The sequence below is a fragment of the Pleuronectes platessa genome, chromosome 12, assembly GCF_947347685.1.
Source record: "Pleuronectes platessa chromosome 12, fPlePla1.1, whole genome shotgun sequence".
NCBI lineage: Eukaryota > Metazoa > Chordata > Actinopteri > Pleuronectiformes > Pleuronectidae > Pleuronectes > Pleuronectes platessa.
In genome coordinates this window covers 14,477,093-14,497,937 of record NC_070637.1, presented here as the reverse complement: position 1 = coordinate 14,497,937, position 20,845 = coordinate 14,477,093, and the positions used below count along the sequence as shown (strand labels likewise).

The 20,845-nt window shown below is 40.4% G+C and overlaps 4 protein-coding genes across 4 annotated transcripts; 3 read left to right on the top strand and 1 right to left on the bottom strand.

Moving 5' to 3' along the window:
• The first annotated feature begins 1,955 nt into the window (after positions 1-1,955).
• Positions 1,956-8,346, top strand: paox (polyamine oxidase). The gene is made up of 10 exons (XM_053435933.1): positions 1,956-2,183; positions 3,220-3,396; positions 4,090-4,220; positions 4,315-4,502; positions 4,883-5,064; positions 5,863-6,032; positions 6,222-6,307; positions 6,813-6,925; positions 7,070-7,224; positions 7,311-8,346. Exons 1-10 carry the CDS (start codon positions 2,027-2,029, stop codon positions 7,455-7,457), a joined length of 1,506 nt encoding a protein of 501 aa, XP_053291908.1. The 5' UTR covers positions 1,956-2,026; the 3' UTR covers positions 7,458-8,346.
• Positions 8,347-8,996: 650 nt separating this feature from the next.
• mtg1 (mitochondrial ribosome-associated GTPase 1) lies at positions 8,997-13,178 on the top strand. Its single transcript, XM_053435958.1, has 11 exons — positions 8,997-9,259; positions 9,348-9,414; positions 10,052-10,154; positions 10,247-10,333; positions 10,445-10,501; positions 10,828-10,918; positions 11,004-11,065; positions 11,156-11,252; positions 11,353-11,434; positions 11,536-11,648; positions 11,955-13,178. The coding sequence occupies exons 1-11, from the start codon at positions 9,157-9,159 to the stop codon at positions 12,050-12,052; spliced, it is 960 nt and encodes a 319-aa protein (XP_053291933.1). The 5' UTR covers positions 8,997-9,156; the 3' UTR covers positions 12,053-13,178.
• Positions 13,179-13,431: 253 nt separating this feature from the next.
• sprn (shadow of prion protein) lies at positions 13,432-15,052 on the bottom strand. The gene is given in 4 exon segments (XM_053436925.1): positions 13,432-13,899; positions 14,552-14,602; positions 14,605-14,678; positions 15,046-15,052. Coding segments are annotated over 4 exon segments (600 nt in total).
• A 784-nt stretch (positions 15,053-15,836) lies between these two features.
• echs1 (enoyl CoA hydratase, short chain, 1, mitochondrial) lies at positions 15,837-19,536 on the top strand. The gene is made up of 8 exons (XM_053435962.1): positions 15,837-16,030; positions 17,392-17,589; positions 17,689-17,816; positions 18,198-18,297; positions 18,412-18,516; positions 18,696-18,815; positions 18,910-18,977; positions 19,072-19,536. Exons 1-8 carry the CDS (start codon positions 15,931-15,933, stop codon positions 19,135-19,137), a joined length of 885 nt encoding a protein of 294 aa, XP_053291937.1. The 5' UTR covers positions 15,837-15,930; the 3' UTR covers positions 19,138-19,536.
• Positions 19,537-20,845: the final 1,309 nt, after the last annotated feature.

The window sequence follows — 20,845 nt, the reverse complement described above, 5'->3', positions numbered from 1 at the left end:
TGAAAATGTAATTGTAATGTAAAACAGCCAGTGCAAATTTCTGTGTTCTCATGGTGGCAGTCTGTCACCCCAAAAACACATCGGGGCAACATATATTGTGTTTTTAAATAAAACACAATATAAAAACCGTATAGACTAAGTAGTAGGGGGAAATGAGCTTTTAAAAAATGAATTGATAAGTCGACTAACAGTAAATTCCCTGTCAACTATTTAGAAATTCTAAAAACATTTCATTCTACTTTTAATTTCCAGTATGTGTAGTGTCCATGAATTAAACATTGACACTATCAGGCACTCCATGCCCAACATACCATATTGCAATCTTTCTGCAGCACAAACCTGAGAAACGAGAATACATAACACATCAGTATCATTACTTAGGTTTCCATGGCTGTGACCAAACAGCTGCACTCCAGCTGCTGTCCTGCTTTGCTAATGAAAGAATACTGCATAGTCACATATATGCGTTGAGAGCACAGCATCCTGGTTTAAATGTTACTACCAACACATCTCCTTTGGTACTCTGTGTGCATCAATCATACTGAGTCAGGGTGAAAGTTAAGATGAATTACATTACATACAGTAGAAGCGACACAAACGTGTTGTACTAACAGGAGAACACTTCCGTCAAAGCTGAACACAACACGATATGGATGATGGGTACACAGTTGTAGCGATGGTGGATACTTGTGTATTCAAAACAAATGAGCTGTTAAAAGACCTATCTCGTACATAGCTAACCGTCAAGTAGATAAACTACAGGTCTATTAGAAGAATTTAGATAAACCATTAATATTAGAAGAGAATTTCCTTCTCTAACAGAGAAACTGTCTCTGTTTACACCTTAATCCTAATATAGCTTAAAATCCAAAAGCAAAGAATTATAAAGAACATTACTTGTGGACCTGGAGAACATGATGGAGCCGCTGCCTTCGAAGGGAACACAGGTACACAAACAAACAGGCTTCATTTACACACAAACGCACATTTCAAATATAGACAACCTACAGGTGGGAGATGTAAAAAAAAAATGTGTTTCTTTATCCCAGAAGTTTTTTGTAGAGCACATTGAATGTAGCTTTTCAAAAATTCGATTTTTAGTCATTAAGACACATCATAAAAAAGTTATAATAACACAAATAATAACAATAATGAGACGTTAAAACAAAAGGATTCTGCCATTGAACTCTAATAAATGCGAAAAAATGTAATGAAAACTGTTTCCATGACTAAGAGTTTCTCACAGCCCCTGCAGGTGTTGTTCGCTGGAGAGGCAACTCATCCCTGCCACTACTCAACCGTCCACGGAGCTCTACTCACTGGGTGGAGAGAAGCTGATCGGCTCATCTCTCACTACTCCTCCGTTTAAACCACCAAAATTAAAAACATCCATATTGTTATCCCTACGTGACCTGAGGCATGTTATGTTATTGGGTCGTCTTTTCATGTTGCATTGTGGTAAGCACCAGTTTCTGATGAAGAAGAAAAATTAATAAAGGAATGTGTTTCTAGTTCTCATGCAGTAATCTTAATGTCTTGTTTTTAGTTTGTTTAACAAGTTTGACATTGTTATAAAAGCAAGATTGACCCAGCTTACATTCTATTGTAATAATGCAGTAACCTGACATTATTAAATAATTTTTCCAGTGGTGGAAGAATCATAATGTACGGTAACATGGGTAAAACAATTGTACAATGGAATATACATTGCGTGTGTGTGTGCGTGCGTGTGTGTGTATGTATGAATGTTTCTATGTTTGCAAGTAGCCTATGTATGTATGTGTTTTGTGTTCAGGTGGTTCAGTTTCATGTTTTGCAATAAATATTTTTTTTAAGGTAACACAGTTAGAAGATATATTTTACATAGTTCAGACACACATGAGTATTTCAACCCTTTTTCTTCCTGCTCCCTAAAACAGTCTTTTATTTTGAAATCCATGAGCGGAAGTCAGTATCTGATTTGTTACTTATTATGGCTGTAGAAGAAGAAGACTGAGAGGAGCACCTACGTCTAGAGTGGAACGCAATGGAGGCAATGAGCGTTAACACCAAAATAGTTATAATAGGATTCGGTATAGCCGGAATATCTGCAGCTCACAGACTCTTTAAAGCTGGATTTCACAATGTGCGGATACTGGAGGCGACAGCGAGGAGCGGAGGAAGAATCAAAACTGGAGCTTTAGGTGAGTACGGAAAGTCCAAGAAGCCAAAAAGGCGAGAGCGAGCACCCTCACAAGCACTTTGTTTACAAAAGGAGAAATAAACTATTTACGTTTTTTACAGTGAAGACGTTGTTTTCGTCTTTGCAGTTGCGATAATCGAAATAAAATTGAAGAGATTCGTTCATAGCAACTAAATCACATACTAGTAATGTTATTAACTGACTTGAATTATCTATTTATTAGTCGATTATTTTGATTATTAATCGAAAAGACATGTGGGCAATAAAACATTGAAAGTGTCCATTATTGTTTTACCTGTCAAACTGTCCAACAATTTTAAAAGTCCATGTTTTCCGACATAGAAATCAAGGGAAACCAATAAATATTCACATTAAAGGTTAAAGTATAGTGTCAAACTCTATTAATTGATGATGAAAACATGAAATAATTTCATGATTTTCTCATTAGAAAATATACATGTTATATTGGTATCATAATTTGATTATCTTTTTTTTCTGAGAGATCTGAATATTGTCTCACTTGTATTATTTTAAATATGTTAATTTTTTCTTAACCAGGTCCAGACCGAGTTTTGTGTGCTGTACATCCTGTAACTAACTAACAGATAAATGCAAGAGAGAATTATGCAACTGTCCTTCAACTTACATAACCCTGTTGGTAACAACAGCAATAAAAGAGCTGTAAAGGAGCAAGTATAAAGTAGAGTGCTTTCCACTGCCAAGTCCCAACTGTTTCATTAAATCCAGAAGGCTGCTCAACATTACATTGATAGCAGTCCCCTTAATAAACCAGATTATTCTGCCATGAATTATTCTCTGAGAAATTGGGGGAAATGTTCTTGGCCCATGTGCTTCCTCCAAGTTTCGTGGATAGCCGTTCGATACCTTTAACGTAATCTTGCTTATAAACAAACAAACAAACAGACAAGGGTAAAATAAAAAATACATACAGTAACCTCCTTGTTGGAGGTAATAACACAGTTTAACAATAACCATCTTCTTTTCTGAAACCTCTAATGTATATTTGTCATCTCTAGGTGATAGGATAGTTGAAATTGGGGCAAACTGGATCCATGGACCATGCAAGGAGAACCCAGTGTTTTGTTTGGCCCAGCAGTACGGACTCCTGGACCCAGAGGCCCTCACCCCCGAAAACCAGGCCATGGACGTCGGAGGACACCCCCCCTGGGTTCCCAACTTCTTCAGCAGTTCAGGTGAAGAATCATGGCCTACAGTAGGACTGGTATATGAATCCACCATTCCAACACATTAACAATAACATCAACACCGCAGATCTTTCACCATTCAGTAAACTGTATAGTGTTTGCTGGTGGGATAGTATGGTGTATGATATGATGCGTCTTTTTTGGGTAGACCATAGTTTGGTTTTGCCTTTTTCTGCTAAGGTCCTTATTATATCAAAGTAAACAAAAACAAATCTTGGCCTGTACTTTGATGAAATGCCATCTTGTGCCAGCCTGGTGCATGGCTGCAGGGGCAGGCTGCAGTGATGTATCCTGCAGTAGATAGTCATGTTATTGTTTCCTCCCCTTTTAGACACAGAGCTTTATTGATTTCAGATAAGACCAGTTTTACAACAGTCTGCTGTGGCACAGAAAGTTGGTTAAACATTGAAGGTTCATCCTGAGACTCCTGAATTCATGAGGAATATTTTACTTGAGTACTTTGAACCATCCTCATTCGTTCAGAAACTGGAATGGAGCATGAAAAGCATCCTATTTGACCGAAGTTGCAGCTATGTTTGAAATTATTCCCATTATTTTGCTTAATGACATTTAGCTAGTGTCTGGTTGTTACTTCCTACTGTTGTGTGGGTAAGGTTTGAGTTGGTAAACCTAATGATGTTTTCCCTAATCTGTGGTGTGTGGGCTATGTGATGCATGCAGGTCGGAAGCTCAATGCAGAGGACGTCTTTCCAGCTCTGGAGATGTTTGCTGAGCTGCTGAATGAAGGTTCAGAATTTCCGAATCAAGGAGGAGAACCCTTCTCCAATATGGGAGAATTCATCCGGTCAGAGGTACTCAGTCGTTTTGTTTCTTTTTCGAGACTAACATATTAACTCTGGAAATGTGTTTGTCGGAAATGGCTGGACCTTCTGTGGCTTTGTGCAGGTGCAACAACGATCAGAAGAGAAATGGAAAGATATCGACGCAAACACCAGATCTCTGCAACTGTGTACGATCAGCAACATGCTGAAGGTGGAGTGCAGCGTTAACGGGGCCCACAGTTTGGATGAGGTGGGCCTGGGGGCCTATGGCCTTTATAAGACTCTTCCTGGACTGGACTGTACATTCCCAGGGTTCGTACATGAAATGCATAGAGTGCAGCAACTCATTTTATTGCAACTCATTTATTGCAATACTAAATCATTATTTCAACATATTGATAATCTAAGTAAAAGGGATGTCTTGCAGTTGCTAATTTGGCCAGTGAACTAAAGATGCACCAAGACTTGTTATAAAGATAAAGAAGCCAATTTTAGTTTTAGAAAATTAGTCCAGGGGAAAGGGGAGTCAGTTAAAAGTAGATTATGACAGATACAGGTGACAGATGACTTCAGTGAGAGCCCTGGTAAATCTAACAAACCTAACCAACCCTGAGTATTAATAATAAAGTACTTTATTCAGGTTGTCAGGTAACTGATTTCTATTGATAACATTTATTTCTCTCCTCATGCAGCGGCTTCGAAGGTCTCGTCAAAAACTTGATATCGGAGCTTCCCGGTGGTTTGGTGACGTACAGTCGGCCTGTGCGGCGTGTCCACTGGAGCAACTCGGAGAGGAGAGAAAACCCTGTGGAAGTTGAGTGTGATGATGGGGAGAAGATCACTGCGGACCATGTTATTGTCACAGTACCTCTAGGTAAACTCATATGCCTACAACACTAAATTACTAATCAGTCATACATTTTTTAATAGCACTTTATTATGCAATGATTCTGATATACACGTTTTTGAACTTTTGAACTTCTGTTTATTAGATTTACACTCAGGTTGATGCTGGGTGGGGCTGTGATGGAACTGTGTTTCAGTCACAGTCTGTATCCTACCACACACACACACACACACACACACACACACACACACACACACACACACACACACACACAGAGAGAGACACATGGACTTTTTTTATGCCTCTGTTTCTGCGACCGCCAGTGGCAAAAGCAGTATGTGTTGGTATTGTCTGTCCATTTAATAGATGTTGGTACGTTCGTCTGACCATCCCGTTCATGTGAACATGATATCTCAAGAATGCCATAATTTGTATAAACGGTAACTCGGACTCAAGGATGTTGAGATTAGAATTCGGTGGCTAAAGGTCTAATGTCAAGGTCACAGTGACCTCATGAAAATATGATCTCAAATTATTTCGAATGCAATATCAGGATCACCTGCTGAGAGTTCAAATGTACTGGTTGGTTAGAGTGGTCACTCTGGTTAGGATCGTCGATAACCAGTCAGTGTTGCATGATTCATTTATCATTGTATGTCATGTTCTTATAAAAGTGCTTTTAAAAACAAAATTAACATTGTATTTTCTATTTGTAAAAATAATCTTTTATTGACTGCTGTTTTGTTTGATTCTTCAGCAACATGTATTGAGGCTGTTCAGCAATGATCATAGCGTGACTTGTTCTGGTTTGGCGTGTTTTCCCAGGATACCTGAAGAAGCACCATTCAACTCTGTTTGATCCTCCTCTGCCGCTGCACAAGCTGCACTCCGTCCAGAGACTGGGTTTCGGAACAAATAATAAAATATTTGTGGAGTTCGATTCCCCGTGGTGGGACGCTGACTGTGAGGTCATCCACCTTATATGGGAAGATGAGGTGAGATGTTAAGTCAGTGGATGAATGGAAAAAAAACACCTTGTGCTCCAGCCATGCTTGAATATTGAATATTGATTTATTAGCATTCCACTTCCATCAAATATTTGACATGTTTTCCAGTAGTTGGCCAAAAATCATCTTAACACATACAAACGTTTGAACTGTGATTTTTCTAATGCTCTTCTTCAGGATGCTGTTGTGGACACGGTGCTAGACATTCAGGGATCCTGGATAAAGAAGCTGTTTGGCTTCACTGTGCTGAAACCCACTGAAAGGTCAACATCCATGATGCTTGCCTAGCAAAATTGTCTCACTGATAATCAACACTCATTTTCATCTTTCTCTCTCTCACTCATACATACAAAGACCTGTCTGTCACACTCAGGAAAAACGTAGTCGGTTAAATAACAAGTTTTTAGTTTTAAGCATCTTAGGCAAGCAGACATGGGTATAACTTGCCGCTTCAGCTGTGAGTGTTCACACGGCCACGATGGCCAGGCCTACTCAGTCCTCAGCAGACTGCTTTTCTACTGCTATTTATTCAGAAATACAAACATGTCAACATGCTGTGGAGTCAGTCTGGGGACAGGCTGGTACCTGTGAGACCCACGTCAAAGAATACCTGCTAAGATAGTACCGTGAAGTGAAGCGTAGTATAAATAGTCAAAATTCATATTGTCGGTTCACAGTTAAATGGTTAATGATGAACATCACTAATTTAGGCCATAATTAATTGCATTGACTGATGGTGCATTGTCCTGCTTGTGGTTAAACCCTCAGGTATGGACATGTGCTGTGTGGCTGGATAGCTGGACATGAGTCAGAGCACATGGAGACACTGACTGAACAAGAGGTCACACATGCTGTCACACAACTCATCCGTAGGTTTACAGGTGAGTCTTATTATTTCACAATGCCCCTCCATTGAAGGATCATTAGTTCCTCTTTATATTGTCAAAAAAAATGCCTCCGAGCCTTGGTTATTTAAATATAATCTGTCGGCATCTTTAGAACAACTGGTGTGTGTGTGTGTTAAGGGAACCCGACCATCAGCCCGAGGAGAGTCCTGCGCTCCCAGTGGTTCCATGACCCCTGGACATGCGGCTCCTACAGTTACCCTGGAAAAGGCTGTTCGGAGCAGGACCTGGAGAACATGAGGGAGCCCCTACCTTGGAAGGGATCCCAGTCAAAAGTACTTACATGTTCATAACCCCAGATATATGCATACTAGCTCGCACATAATCAAAATCCTGTTCCTGAATATTCTGTGTGTCTCAGCCCCTGCAGGTGCTGTTCGCTGGAGAGGCTACTCATCCCTGCTACTACTCCACCGTCCATGGAGCTCTACTCACTGGGTGGAGAGAAGCTGATCGGCTCATCTCTCTCTACTCCAACGTCAGTGAGCCGCTCAAGTCCAAGCTTTAGAAGAATAATGCTGCATTGACAAGAAGAGATTTAACAGATTTATCTTTGACTTTGTCAAACACTGATGTCAGAGTTGATTGTGTGGAAGCTGCTGTGCATATATGTTTGTCACGTTAAAAACTGGAAAGTCCCCAAGAATGAGACAAAATGAACTTTGAAAGTATACACTTAGAAATCTGATTTGTAATAATGTTGTAATAATGCCGGGATTTTCAAGGAGAGAGTTTGATTTCAAGACTGAATTTTATAAAGTTTTCAAATTATGAATTGATTTTAACTTTGAGATATTCTCAAAGTTAATATCACTTAGAAGTGCATCTTGTCAATTAATTGATAATTAACACATTTCTTTATCATTTGCACTACTCTTGATTCCTTTTGAATTATAAGGTGAAATGTAAGTGGTTTTAGAAAAGTGTTGAAGAATATGAAGGAATTAGTGTTTGAATTAATGTGTCATTAAAATGACATGCTAAAGCGGTCAAGTGAAAAACTTACAGACACAAACATCTAAAAAATGCCATGTAATAAGGAGCATGTGTATGTGGATTTCATGAAGCAAAACCTACTGTGACTTGGATTGACGGTGTAAGCATCCAGCTGAGAGCAGCAACATGGATGCTGAGACACAGTTTGTGGCCTTATATTATACATGTATTATTACTATACCAAGAGTATTCCGCAAGAAAAACACTCAGGGTCAACTCAGAAGGTTTAGATGAGAAGAAATAAGTCTGAAGATTCTATAATCCGAGAAGCTTGATGACAGTGGATTTTCTCTCTGTTCTGTTTTGAGTGTGAATGTGGTCTGTGACTCATTTTGTGATTCTGAGGTTGAGCGCTGACTTTGTCTATGAAAACAGGAAGTCAATAAAAGAAAATAAATGTTTGTCAGATCTCTGGGTATAATATTTGTATAAAAAGTCATTTTATAATTAAACCATTGAAGATTAATGAAAAGATGAAGTGGAGCAATGGTGCCATGTCAGTGTGGGTGCTTGTTAGTTTCTCCTTTGTGCAACTGTTTAACCCTCCACATGTTTATAAAGCTAGACAGTACAGTGTTCCTATGACAGTGACCTCACAGACTTTACTCCACCCAAAGAAAACATATTTGTGTCCTGGGAGGCCTCCGACGAAAGTCCCTCTCACAATGGACAAAAAAAACCTCACAACATCCTTGTAATCAGTGGTCACTTGGATCTGCAGCGATGTAAACATGACACCCACATTTTGTGTTGTCCTTCTGAGGACACACTGTTAACACACTTGCAACGCTGTTTACCTTTAATTCCAAAAGTGTTTTGTGGACTCAAACACTTCCCCCACCCCTCCATCGGCATAGTGGTGAGTAGATAATGAGTGGCTTTTCATTTTTGGGTGAACTAACCCTTTTATTCACAACCTTCAAATATCTCTGGCCAACATTCCACAGTCTGTGTTCCAGAAAGTAATGAGAGTAATTCATGTTTTATCCTGTGGAGGGCAGACGTGCGCCCACTAACCCATAACTGAAGGGGGACAAAACAAGAAGAAGAAGTATAAGAGCGGAACAATGATTTGGCGGTGGATTCCAGTCGGCGTGTAAACAGTGTAGCACACCAGTATGTCCAGTGCTTTCGCAGCTTGGAGGTTATTTAGATGTAGAATATTGAATGAGGACATTACTGAAACTGAGGTGTAGTTTTCTCCAGGAGCCATGAAACTGTTCCACTGTCTCCGTCATGTCGACAAGTTCAGATCCGTGTTTGACTTCGGCGGCCGGGAGGTGGCTCACTGGTTCCCCGGACACATGGCTAAAGGTGACAGCTTCTTCTAACAGGTCATATACACGACGCGACACATGTATGATAAATGTTAACAATGGTTTTTTCATCTCACTGTTTGTAGGACTGAAGCAGATGAGAGCCAGTCTGAAGAAAGTGGACTGTATCATAGAAATACATGATGCCAGAATATCCTCTTTTTTTTAAAACATTTATTTTATTAATAACTTTATTTAGATAGAACCTCTCTTAAAATCGTTTTAAAGTCTAAATTAAACAACTGTTGCATTTGTGCAAAAAAGAAGTGAAGAATTCAAGGGATGTTTTCTTAGCATTGCTTATGAACAAAAGTGAAGTTTGATCAAGTTGAATATAAAAAATCTGAATCAAAATCAGAGCATTGCAGTATTTTAAGCAGGATGAAATGATGATGTGAACTCGGAGACGTCCCTGAGCTATTAAAACACTCCAATGCACTGGTTGAATATATTCATCCATGCTAAGACTGCAGGCCAAGATGACACCCAAAATGTATTTCAAGCTAAGTTCGAGGCTTTAATACCAGTGGCTCAACACAGTTGCTAAACATAGTACTCCAATCTCGAATCATTCTTTGATTAATACTATTTTGTGCTTATATGTTGCATACTCCTAAAATACGGTGTTAAATCAAATCATCCCTCTGATTATAATCACCAGGATTTTATTGTAGCAAATAAAAGTCAGAGACATTGCACAGAGTCTCTAGTAGGAACTGCATTAATCCGACCCTGCTGCTGTTTACTGAAGATGTTAAATGCAAAGCTTTCTCTTTAACGTCAAGCACATCCCATTCTCTGGAAGGAACCCTTTGTTTCAGGAGACTCTCGACGTTAGGCCACATGTGCTCATTCTCAACAAGATGGACCTAGCGGATATGACAAACAAGCAGGTAGAAATCATGCTGCTTTTTAATGTGAGTAATGTCAAATGTCATTAGCATCAAATTCAACACAAAACAACCGCTGTACCTTTACCCTGCAGAGGATCCTGAAGAAGCTGGAAAAAGATGGGGTGCAGAACGTTCTGTTCACAGACTGTTTGAAGCAGAGAGATGACAGCATCAAAAAGGTCGAGGTCCTCATCGACCAAACATTTGCAGAAGTTTGTCTTCAGTTATTATGAATTAAAATTCTGACCATGAATGTGTTATTCCTGTTTTTTCCCTTCTTCTCTCTGTAGTTGGTGCCGATGGTGCTGGAAATTATAGGGTTGGGACCACGTTTTAACAGAGACGAGGTATTTAATCAAATGTTCTAGGTCATTTCAACTTTGAATTAAATCATCTAAAAGCCGGTAGACAATTACACAGCCAATGCAGAAAAACCTTTAAGATTATTTCTTGTTTCTTATTGTGTAACATGTACAACATTACCAACGTATCTGCAATAAGATGAATAAGATATATGACGTATCTGTAAAAATAGCAAGCCTTCTTATCTTTTTCCTCACTGGAGCTTAATCATTTTTTTCCGACTTTGTATGTATTATATATTTGAAGATATCGGGTTAAATTCCAATAAATCGTCTATTTTAATTTTTTCTTTTGTTATGAAATCTTTCAGAACCCAAATTACTGCCTGATGGTGATTGGAGTCCCCAATGTGGGGAAGTCATCTCTTATTAACTCATTAAGGAGAACGAACTTGAAAAAAGGTTTGTATCAGTAAAATAGTTGAGAGTTGTTGGAAATTGATTTAGTATCATACTTATAAATATTGTAATTCTACACCAATTCCAGGTCGTGCATCTCGAGTGGGTGGAGAGCCTGGTATAACTAAAGCGGTTCTGACTAGAATTCAGGTGAGCGTAGAAGCCATGTTTGTGGATCTGTGTTCATGGCTTCATTTTATTTTGCATCTGTAAAGTGTTTGTTTCAACGTTTGTCCTCAGGTGTGCGAGCGACCCATAATGCACCTGTTGGACACGCCAGGAGTCCTGCCTCCTAAGATCGAGAGTGTTGAGACAGGCATGAAGCTGGCTTTATGTGGTGAGATTCAGGAAACAGCTTTATGGAATCTTTGAGTTCAGTGGAATATCCGTCGCATTTGTTTTCAAAACTGAACATATATTTGTCTTTCCTTCTCCAGGAACTATACTGGACCATTTAGTCGGTGAAGATGTGATAGCTGACTACTTACTCTACTCTCTGAACAGGCAGGAAAAGTTCAGGTGTGAATCGTCTCTCATACGGTCTGATGTTTCATGTGATCAGTGTGTTAACTTAAACTCATCACTGTGATTGTTTCCTATATGTTTGTGTTCATGTGCAGTTACGTGGAAAAATACAGCCTCCCTGAGCCCAGTGATGACATCCAGCATGTTCTCAAACGCATCGCTGTAAAACTCAGAAAGACACAACGGGTCAAAGCCATCACTGGAGTTGGTAAGAAAATACTAATCCTAGAGATTCTCCTGCTGCTTATAGAATGAGTCGCTGCTTTCTCTCAGTTCAATTGTGAATATAAAGTTAGAGCCATCACCTGCAGCTGTCTGTGCAAATAACACTAACAGAGTAATCGGACTGACTTTTACAAAGGACCATATCTAGCACTGGAAAGACAGCAAACAACCTGACAAGTCTATAGAAATGTCTGATGTCTATAGAAATATATGCACTTTCTCTTCAGTTTGACTGTATAACCAGCTTCGTATCTTTGTATTTAAAATGTTTCTTCTCCGTTTTCCCCAGGCAACATCACAGTGACCATCCCGAACTACACAGCAGCAGCTTACGATTTCATCCGAGCTTTCAGGAAAGGAGAGCTGGGACGAGTCATATTGGACTGAGCTGAGCCGTTTAAAAAGCAGACGACCAGAGACTGTTGCAGGATTTTGTCCTCAACCGGAAAAGATTCCTATTTAACCACAAAGGTTTCCTCCAGGAAATATTGTCCCACTCTGTCCTCATGTCTCTGACATTTTGAGGACATGATAAATTCTCTTTTGTTCATCGATGATGTAAAAAATTCAACAACTGTGTCCTCTGTACAAAAACGATTTTTTTCCGCTTTGCATTTTGCACATGAGGAAGAAATCTGACATGGTGTAAACTGGATATTTATTAGCATAAAGACAGTGATAACAAATTCTTTTTTACTATGTACATTAGTGTAGTAGCATATAATATAGTGCACTTATAAATACGGAACAGTCTGTTGCTCCTGAGTTTGTACTGCAGGTAAAAAGCTCTTCTTGGATGATGGCCAGGCTCTACAAAACGTTCAAAAACGTAACAGTGAGAGCAGCTGTTCTCGAGTGTTTCTCCGACCATGACGGGATACCCACACTGGTCTGAGGAATGATTTCAGTGATACAGTATAAAAGGGTGTGAATCGCACAATGATTTGAGGTGAATGAAGCAAAATGCTGTTTAGCTTTCCCTGTATACAGTACCCTATATTATTGTGGAGAATGGTCTTTACAGCCGCGTTAGTGACCACCACTGCATATCATTCAAATTGCTCAGACATTTTGCAGAAGAGATGCAGTAAAATAACGTTTTGCTGGTTGAATTGACAAATTGAGAAATATACAAATTTTTCACTCTAAGGACAAAGGAGGAATTACTAAATGACGTGCTTTAGTGTTTTACACAAACTGCTGCACGTCCTATTCTTTGACCCAAATCTGCAAATACATGAAATAATTTACCTCAGTTGTACACATTAGCGATCGTGGTTGCTCACTTTGCTTTCTTTTATTTAGTTAAAGAAAATACAGTTATAATTTAGATATATTTGAGTTTGGCAGTACAGCTTAAACTGGTGACCAGTAGTCTAGTGAAGAACTTTTCTTTAATTCGATACAGGGATCAAGATGTATAGAATCTCACTCACAGACTCAATACATTTGACCAATGTGCACTGTTTGACTGGTGAAATGTCACAATGAATAATACCGTCCTGGTTATGTACATCTGTCCATTGGTATCCTCTATACATTGCTATCCTCTATACGTGTATATGTGTAGAAACATACAGTACAATGATGTTTTTTTTTCTTCTTTCTTTTGGGATCATATTGTCCTTTCACCACTGGGTAACGACACTCACTGGACTTCCCAGCGCAGGTTCCAGTCAGTCCTGCACATTATAGTCAGATCCAAAACAGAGGCTCAGTCCTAAACCAAATCAGGAAGTTATCTTTAAAAAAAAACACGTGAACATCTACAGTATACTGTCCAGTAACAGCCCATATTTTGGGGAAAACGTTGCTATAAGGATAGAAACCAGCTGAGAGAGTGAAGATCCATTTTGAGTGGATCCTGACATTTGGGCATAAAAGTAATTGGTCCTGTTAAAGAAATCCAGGTCGTCATCTGAGATGTCGGTGTTGCTGCGGCGGTAGGCAGAGGCGTACCATTTGTCTGCACTCAACGCCACGGCAGCCCCTGCTGCTGCCGCACTTGCCACCCTCACAGGAGAGGTCCGCCCCCCCGGCCTGAAGCGAGAGCGGTTCCCACCATAGCCGCCTCCTGCCCGGTGACTCCCCGCTGTGGAGCTGCGGGAGTGGGAGCCCCGGGAGGAGCCCCGGGACCCTCCACGACCTCCCTTGGACAGAGCGGGCTCACACAGGAACGCAGCGAGCAGAAGAAACGTCCAGAATGTAGCAACCACCTGGTTCATTCCTGACATCTGAGCAGAGAGAAGAAGACGTGATGAAGCAGAGAAGCACATTTGATACTCAACTGTGTTGGTGATGCTGCACCTTTAAAAGGGAAATGATGGGGGGGGGGGGGGGGGGAATTATGTCTAAGAGTTTTGGAATATAACCGTCTGTGTATGATTATATGTGCTCAACAGCACAGAGGAACCCAGCTTACTGCTGCTCAATAAATGACGGACATCCTCACAGTGTGCAGTGGTATTGTGTGGATCATGATATGTCTTCTATGTAAATAGCCCTTCTCTGTGTAAGTAGGTCAGTTTATAAAAAGGGAATATGCTCAGCAGAGAAACCAGCCTTCATCCAGTACACATGAAACAACATCATATATGGCTGATTATGAATTAAAGGCACAGGGGGCTACATTTCCCAGTGGCTACAGGCCAGTAGAAATGCCTTGTTGAGGTCCAGCAGGTAACTGAGATATTTTCATATTTCCAGGTAAATATTGTTCCAATCACATTTTTGTATGAATGCGCGGACAAGGCAAATGCATATTGCTCGTCTGACTGCATCCTCATAAACGAGCCTGTGCGCTGTTAGGCTGTAGCCAGGATGAATCCCACCATTTAAAAAAACATGCATAGTTCCTACATGTAAATAACGATGGTTGGTGTTTACCTTGTCCCCGTGTGTTGTTGTCCTTGTTTATGTTTTGGTACAAGCAGGAGAGAGAAGAGGCGAGTAACACGAACGATGGATGCAGGCTCGTTCATGCGGATGACGGTGGGAAAGCGATGCGCGCTCACTGGAGAGAACACAAGATTCTTCGGTACAGTCAGATGGGGACGGGCCCTGTTCAAAGATCCTTGTTATTTAATATCGGTTTGAATTTGTTTTTTATATCAAGTTTGTCTTTATTATTCTCCATCTTTGTTCCAGTGAGGTCCTCAGATTAATTTAATGAGGATGACATGTTGATGTGTTGAGCTCTTCACAACATCAGGAATATTCAAGTATATCCCACATCTTGTCCTATAGTTTAAATGAGAGAGACATTTATCTCACATTCGGATTCTATGGTTGATTCCAATCTTAATATGTGTATCCATTAATCATTTCAGGAAAAAAAGAAAATGAAATTAAAAATATATATATTTAGGAGGAAGTTCCACTTGACATTTCAGGATATTTCACTGTACTGTAAAAACACTTTGCTCAATAAGTTCCGAGAGAGACTGATATGCCTGTGTTCAGGACCTCTCTGACTGCCTATACTGATTTTTTCAAAGTCAAGTCCAACATTTTCATTGTGAAAGATCCTTTCAGGATACTTCAAAGTACTGTAAAAACCATCGTGCGCAGTCCGCTTCTGCGCAGGAGGTGCGCATTTTCTCCACTTTCTAATGTTCTGCAAATTTTGGTAGGAATTTGAGCATGTTAAAGCCCTCAAAAAGCCAATTCATTTGCCTGAATAATAATAATCCTTCCAATTTCAATAGGCCTCACTATCTGTCAGTGCCTGTCAGTGCTCGGACCCTAATAATTTGAGAAATATGAGGATGCTGTTGATGCTGATTATTATTATATTATTATTATTATTATTATTATTATTATTATTAGTTAACACATTATAACATGACACCTCATCAACAAACACATGCAGGCCACAGGAGGAAATGCATAATTGCTTTTTTGTCATCATCATCCTGTGCATTAATATTATTACCATTACTAGTAGTTGTAGTAATATTATGTAGTGATGGCGAGATGAAGCTTCATGAAGCATTGAAGCTTTCCATCCAATTGGTTCACTCATCGGCAGAAGCGATGTGGATTACTCGACACACGCTCCGAAGCCTCGACACGGAAGGACACATCACTAATATAGCAGATTTTCCCTGTTCTACCCTCGGCAGACACCAGGTGGCGACACCGTGCCGCCCCATGAATGACCCCACCGGAGAAGAAGACGCAGCAGGAAGTAGCAGCAGCAGCAACCACAGATCCAGGAACAGCAGCAGCAGTATTATTGACATCAGTTCCTCGTATCTGTCACCATGGCTTTCCTCTGCAGAAGTGCTGCGATGCTCCTGAAGCCCTGCAGCCGAGCTCCGGCCGCCATGAGCGCCCTGTCCGCCGCCCGGCTCTACAGCTCAGGTGAGGGGGTGGAGAGATAGAGGACCCGGGGTCATTCTCCATGTTACTGCTGCTCCAATGTCAAGAAAACATGCGCCACCACTGGGAGACGCATGTGCAGCAGCAGCAGCAGTGTTAACGTCATGTTGTTTGCCTGTGTTACGACCTGAGGACCAGCCAGTGTACAGATCAATTCCCCCCTGAAATAGTGTTTACACTCCTAACACATAGATCACGTGCGGGATTTGGAGGGCGTGTGATTTATTTATGTAATTCAGAGCTGAAAACTATTCAGGGCAAGAAAGACATTTTCAAAACTAATATAATACAACATATAAAACGAAACAATTAAATCCTGAATCTACCATATAAGCAGAAATGTGACATGTTATTTTGCATTGATGGTCAAGAGTAGAGCTTGTTCTTTAATACTTATGTGTTTAATAGTTTTGGCCGATTCTCATCTGAAACACCTGGAGAAGTAGGTACACACCATTTAATTAACGTTAATCATGATTTCTATATTGGTTACACAGAGCACTTTAAAATAATAATTTTCATTTTATATAGCACCAAGCTCTCATGAACCCCTGCAGGCTGAGCTTAGTTTCAAGCATGACAAACTAATTAAAGAAATCATTATATTCGTCCAAAACTCAGTTTCCTTGGCTGTCATAAACTGTGGATATCTGAGCAGGTTCCTCAATCTCATAAATCACCTTCAGAGAGGGTCACCTCAACACCTGGCCAGGACTTGAAGCTTTGATTTAGAGGTTTTTCTGGAGACACGTTTGTCGTTATACATAGAAATTCTACAAAATCTTGGAGAAGCCAAAATAAATGTTACTTTTTTTTGTGGCCTAACATACATAGAAGCAGTCTTGTACCTTTGCCTTACAAGATGTATCAGTGACCTCCACAGTCTCTTTGAAGCCTGAACACAAAGCTGTTAGTGTAGATCCTTCACCTTTTCGTCAATGATTGACCAGGGCTTAACATGTCCTTATGAAACCAACGTTTCTGACACATCTTTGGTGACCCGTCACCTGGGTGAAAGGCTACACCACCAACCAGGAAGCAGTTGTCCCGTCGGCAAACAAGCAGCTCGCAGGGTCTACAAATCTGGAAAAGCACTGACATTAGTTTTCTCTAAAAGGCTAGACAAGGCATTAAAATCTATTGAATTGAAATTATAATAATCCTTAATATTTTGTCACTTTCCATAGGCAGTTATATAAAATATAACTTTCTTTTCCCATACAATGTTTCTGTGAGGTCTTAAAAAGGCTAAAATTAAATAATATGATTATTATGTTCTATGTTTTTTCAATACATTTAGTCTAAATTACTAAATTAAAGGTGTTTGTTCCTCCTTCACACAGGCGGTCAGTATGAGTATATTCTGGTGGATAAGCGAGGTGAGAAGAACAACGTGGGTTTCATCCAGCTGAACCGGCCGAAGGCTCTCAACGCTCTGTGTGATGGGCTGATGACGGAGTTGGGACGAGCCCTGGACTCTTTCGAAGCTGACGCAGATGTCGGAGCTATCGTTATCACCGGCAGTGACCGAGCCTTCGCTGGTGAGGGAACCAAGTGGTTATATTTAAAAAAACGATATAATAATCTGTTCAAGATGATGTGTCAGCGGTAAACCTGACCTAAACCTAATTTTTTTTCAGCTGGAGCAGACATTAAAGAGATGCAGAATCGAACCTTCCAGGAATGTTATGGTGGAAACTTCCTGGCTCATTGGAACAGGGTGTCCACTGTGAGGAAACCTGTCATTGCAGCTGTCAATGGATTTGCTGTGAGTGTCCCTTTTTTACATTTTGTTTATATTTTCAACTGAGGGGAGGTAGTGTGATTTATGACAGATAAGAAATTTAAATGACAATGAAAACCTTTCAAAGCTACAGAATATCAATGAGGAAGAAATCTAAACACCCACCATTTTTTCCAGAAAACAATAGAAGCTTAGTTCCAAAAGAGTAATTATTATTATTATTATAATTTTTCCTTCATGTAGAGTAGATCTAAAAAGACATGGGCATCCACATACTTTTGACTATATTGCTTTTACCAATCATGCACAGTATTTTATCAGTTCAAGATAAAAAATAAATAAAAATCTGGTATGAAACGATGAAAATAAATCTCATTCACTTCCTCCGTGTTTGACTCTGTTCAGCTGGGTGGAGGCTGCGAGCTGGCCATGATGTGTGACATCATCTACGCCGGAGAGAAGGCGCAGTTCGGCCAACCAGAGATCCTGTTGGGGACCATCCCTGGTAAAAACTCATTTATATCTCCTTTCTTTCCGTGTTCACCATTCATTTCCTCATACTAAGGTTACCAGAGTCTTGCTGTCGGTGCAGCTGTTTATCACGTGTGTCTGCCTGCAGGGGCCGGAGGCACCCAGCGCCTGACTCGTGCAGTGGGCAAGTCCCTGGCGATGGAAATGGTTCTAACAGGAGACAAGGTCAATGCTCATGAAGCCAAACAATCAGGTAACGGCAGCGATATAAAGTAACTAAGTACTGTACTACTAGTGAAAGTAGAGTTTTGAAACACTTGTACTTTTTTTTTTACGTTATAGTTTTGACACCTTACTTAAGTAAATAAGGATCGTACACATGCATCTTACTATAGATGGGATATGATGTTTCATTCGCTTCTCGCTCCTCAGGTTTAGTGAGTAAAGTTTATCCTGTGGACCAGCTGGTGTCTGAAGCTGTTAAATGTGGGGAAAAAATTGCAGCCAACTCCAAACTGGTCTCTTCTATGGCTAAAGAGGCTGTTAACGCAGGTGTGTAAAGCTTGTGTAAAAAGTTGGATATTTCAAACCGTATCGAACTGATTACGTTTGTTTTGACTGACTTGTTCCTCGTGTGTCACTGAAGCTTTTGAGCTGACTTTGGCTGAGGGGAACCGTTTGGAAAAGCGCTTATTCCACTCCACCTTTGCTACGGTAAGTAGAAGAGCCCACCCGACAGCGAGAGAGGACAGTAGACTCTGCTTTTGACAGTGCGCTCATAGTGTGTGCGTGTGTGTGTTTCCTGCAGGATGATCGCAAAGAAGGCATGACGGCATTTGTGGAGAAGAGAAAGGCCGATTTCCAGGATAATTAGAAGAGATCAGATGAAGAGCTCAGACAAGAAGACTCAGATCCTGATATTACTGGGTCATTATCTTTTCCATAACAACTTGAATGATGCAAAACACCTGACTGTAGTGGAACATGTCTGTATGAGTTTGGATCTGACACAGTGATTGAGAGCACAGCAGTGTCTTCGTCTTCAGAGTGAAGCTGCTGAGGCTCAGTATAAATCAGATGCAGTTGAGGTACAGGTGGGTGTGTAGGTGAACACTATATGATAACCGTGTTATAGCCAGTGTGTCATAGGAGGAATCTGCCGATGACTTGTACTGACTTTGCCTTTTTCCTTTTGTCAAATGTTTGTCTTCATTTTGTAGGCAGACGTTTTCCATGTGTATATTTTACGAATAAAGCTCTAGATTGGTTTTCATCACTGCAGCTATGGACCTCTAAGCACACAGACACTTATACTCACATAGACTGTCAATTGCTGCAGCTCCTCTTTTCAGCCTCTCTCTGAAATAATCTACAATACAAATGTGGAGCCTGTGATATCATGAGAAAACACAGTGCCCTAGAAGTTTTCGGCTGGATGACTGATGAAACTTTTTAACTTTGCACACCCTATAAAATCTACACAACACATGAGGAAGAAGCGGAGCATCTCCCCGATCAAGTAACTGGGCTGTTCCTTACACATGTAATAAGATGAGGTTGCATACAATTCTCCTGTTGAGGCTGATCTCTAACAGTGTCTATGAAACATACATGAAATGCAGTAAATAGTGTCGGCTCCCTATCGAAAACCGATAAACTCAACAAGTGGATTCAGTTTAGCCAGCAATGTGTGCTTCACACCAGTAGGTGGGGCTCATGTGTTGTTACACGCTTAAGTACAAGCGCTGAAAATAATTACTTAGCCTGTTGCATTGAAATGCTCCAGGTCGTCTGCACATGAGCACTTGACTTAATGCTACTGAGAATTAAATGACACTTTTAACGTCAAGTAAAATAATGTTAGTAAAAACAGACAGGTAGTGGAAAATATTTACATTTTCTGTGTTTCACTCACATTAAAATACCCACTCATTCTAACAAATTGACCTTTTGCCACAGTTAAAGACTTGTTTTAGAGATTAATAAATGTCAGAAAGCTTAAAAATATATATATCTGTAAGAATGATCTGCTATTGCCCATGGTGTGTTCATCACCTATATCCAATTGAAATAATCAGTAACACATAAAACCACATTTTAGACTTGAAAGAGAAACAGCAGAGCAAATGTGGTTAATGAGCTCTTTCTTGTGCCGCTCAAATCATCGCAGGGCTCCTTCTTCTCTGTGTGATCTTCACACGGCGGCTCCCCCATATTTTCACAAGGCCGTGTCCTAATTGAATTTTATTTTCATTCAATATTCCCCCTGGAGCTCGGTTTCTTGTCAGCTCCTTGGAACAAAAGTTTAAAAAGGAGGAGGAGGGAGAAAAAAAACGTGTCTCCTCGGTCCCGCAAAAGTGCACAGAAGCTTCTCTCTGAGGCTGTAGCGAAAGGTCAAAATAATAAATGTAGACTCAATTGAGGCTCTGCAGACACACAAAGGGGGCAAAACGCTACATTTTGGCAGCGCAGACCCTCATGGCGTGATAAACTCATTTAAAGAAGCTGGGATAAAGAGAAAGCAGCATGGGTCCACAGGGGGAGAAAGAGGCTTTCAGTCCGGCAGACAGGCCTGGCTCCAG

What these genes read in the sequence shown, in the direction of transcription:
- paox (XM_053435933.1), top strand. Translation starts at nt 2,027, where the DNA reads ATGGAGGCAATGAGCGTTAACACCAAAATAGTTATAATAGGATTCGGT. An exon ending in ACCTTATATGGGAAGATGAG is followed by an intron (nt 6,033 to 6,221) that starts GTGAGATGTTAA and finishes GCTCTTCTTCAG; the next exon opens with GATGCTGTTGTGGACACGGT. An exon ending in GTGCTGAAACCCACTGAAAG is followed by an intron (nt 6,308 to 6,812) that starts GTCAACATCCAT and finishes TTAAACCCTCAG; the next exon opens with GTATGGACATGTGCTGTGTG.
- echs1 (XM_053435962.1), top strand. Translation starts at nt 15,931, where the DNA reads ATGGCTTTCCTCTGCAGAAGTGCTGCGATGCTCCTGAAGCCCTGCAGC. An exon ending in CGCCCGGCTCTACAGCTCAG is followed by an intron (nt 16,031 to 17,391) that starts GTGAGGGGGTGG and finishes TCCTTCACACAG; the next exon opens with GCGGTCAGTATGAGTATATT. An exon ending in CAGTGACCGAGCCTTCGCTG is followed by an intron (nt 17,590 to 17,688) that starts GTGAGGGAACCA and finishes ATTTTTTTTCAG; the next exon opens with CTGGAGCAGACATTAAAGAG.
- mtg1 (XM_053435958.1), top strand. Translation starts at nt 9,157, where the DNA reads ATGAAACTGTTCCACTGTCTCCGTCATGTCGACAAGTTCAGATCCGTG. An exon ending in AACAGGCAGGAAAAGTTCAG is followed by an intron (nt 11,435 to 11,535) that starts GTGTGAATCGTC and finishes GTTCATGTGCAG; the next exon opens with TTACGTGGAAAAATACAGCC. An exon ending in CAAAGCCATCACTGGAGTTG is followed by an intron (nt 11,649 to 11,954) that starts GTAAGAAAATAC and finishes CGTTTTCCCCAG; the next exon opens with GCAACATCACAGTGACCATC.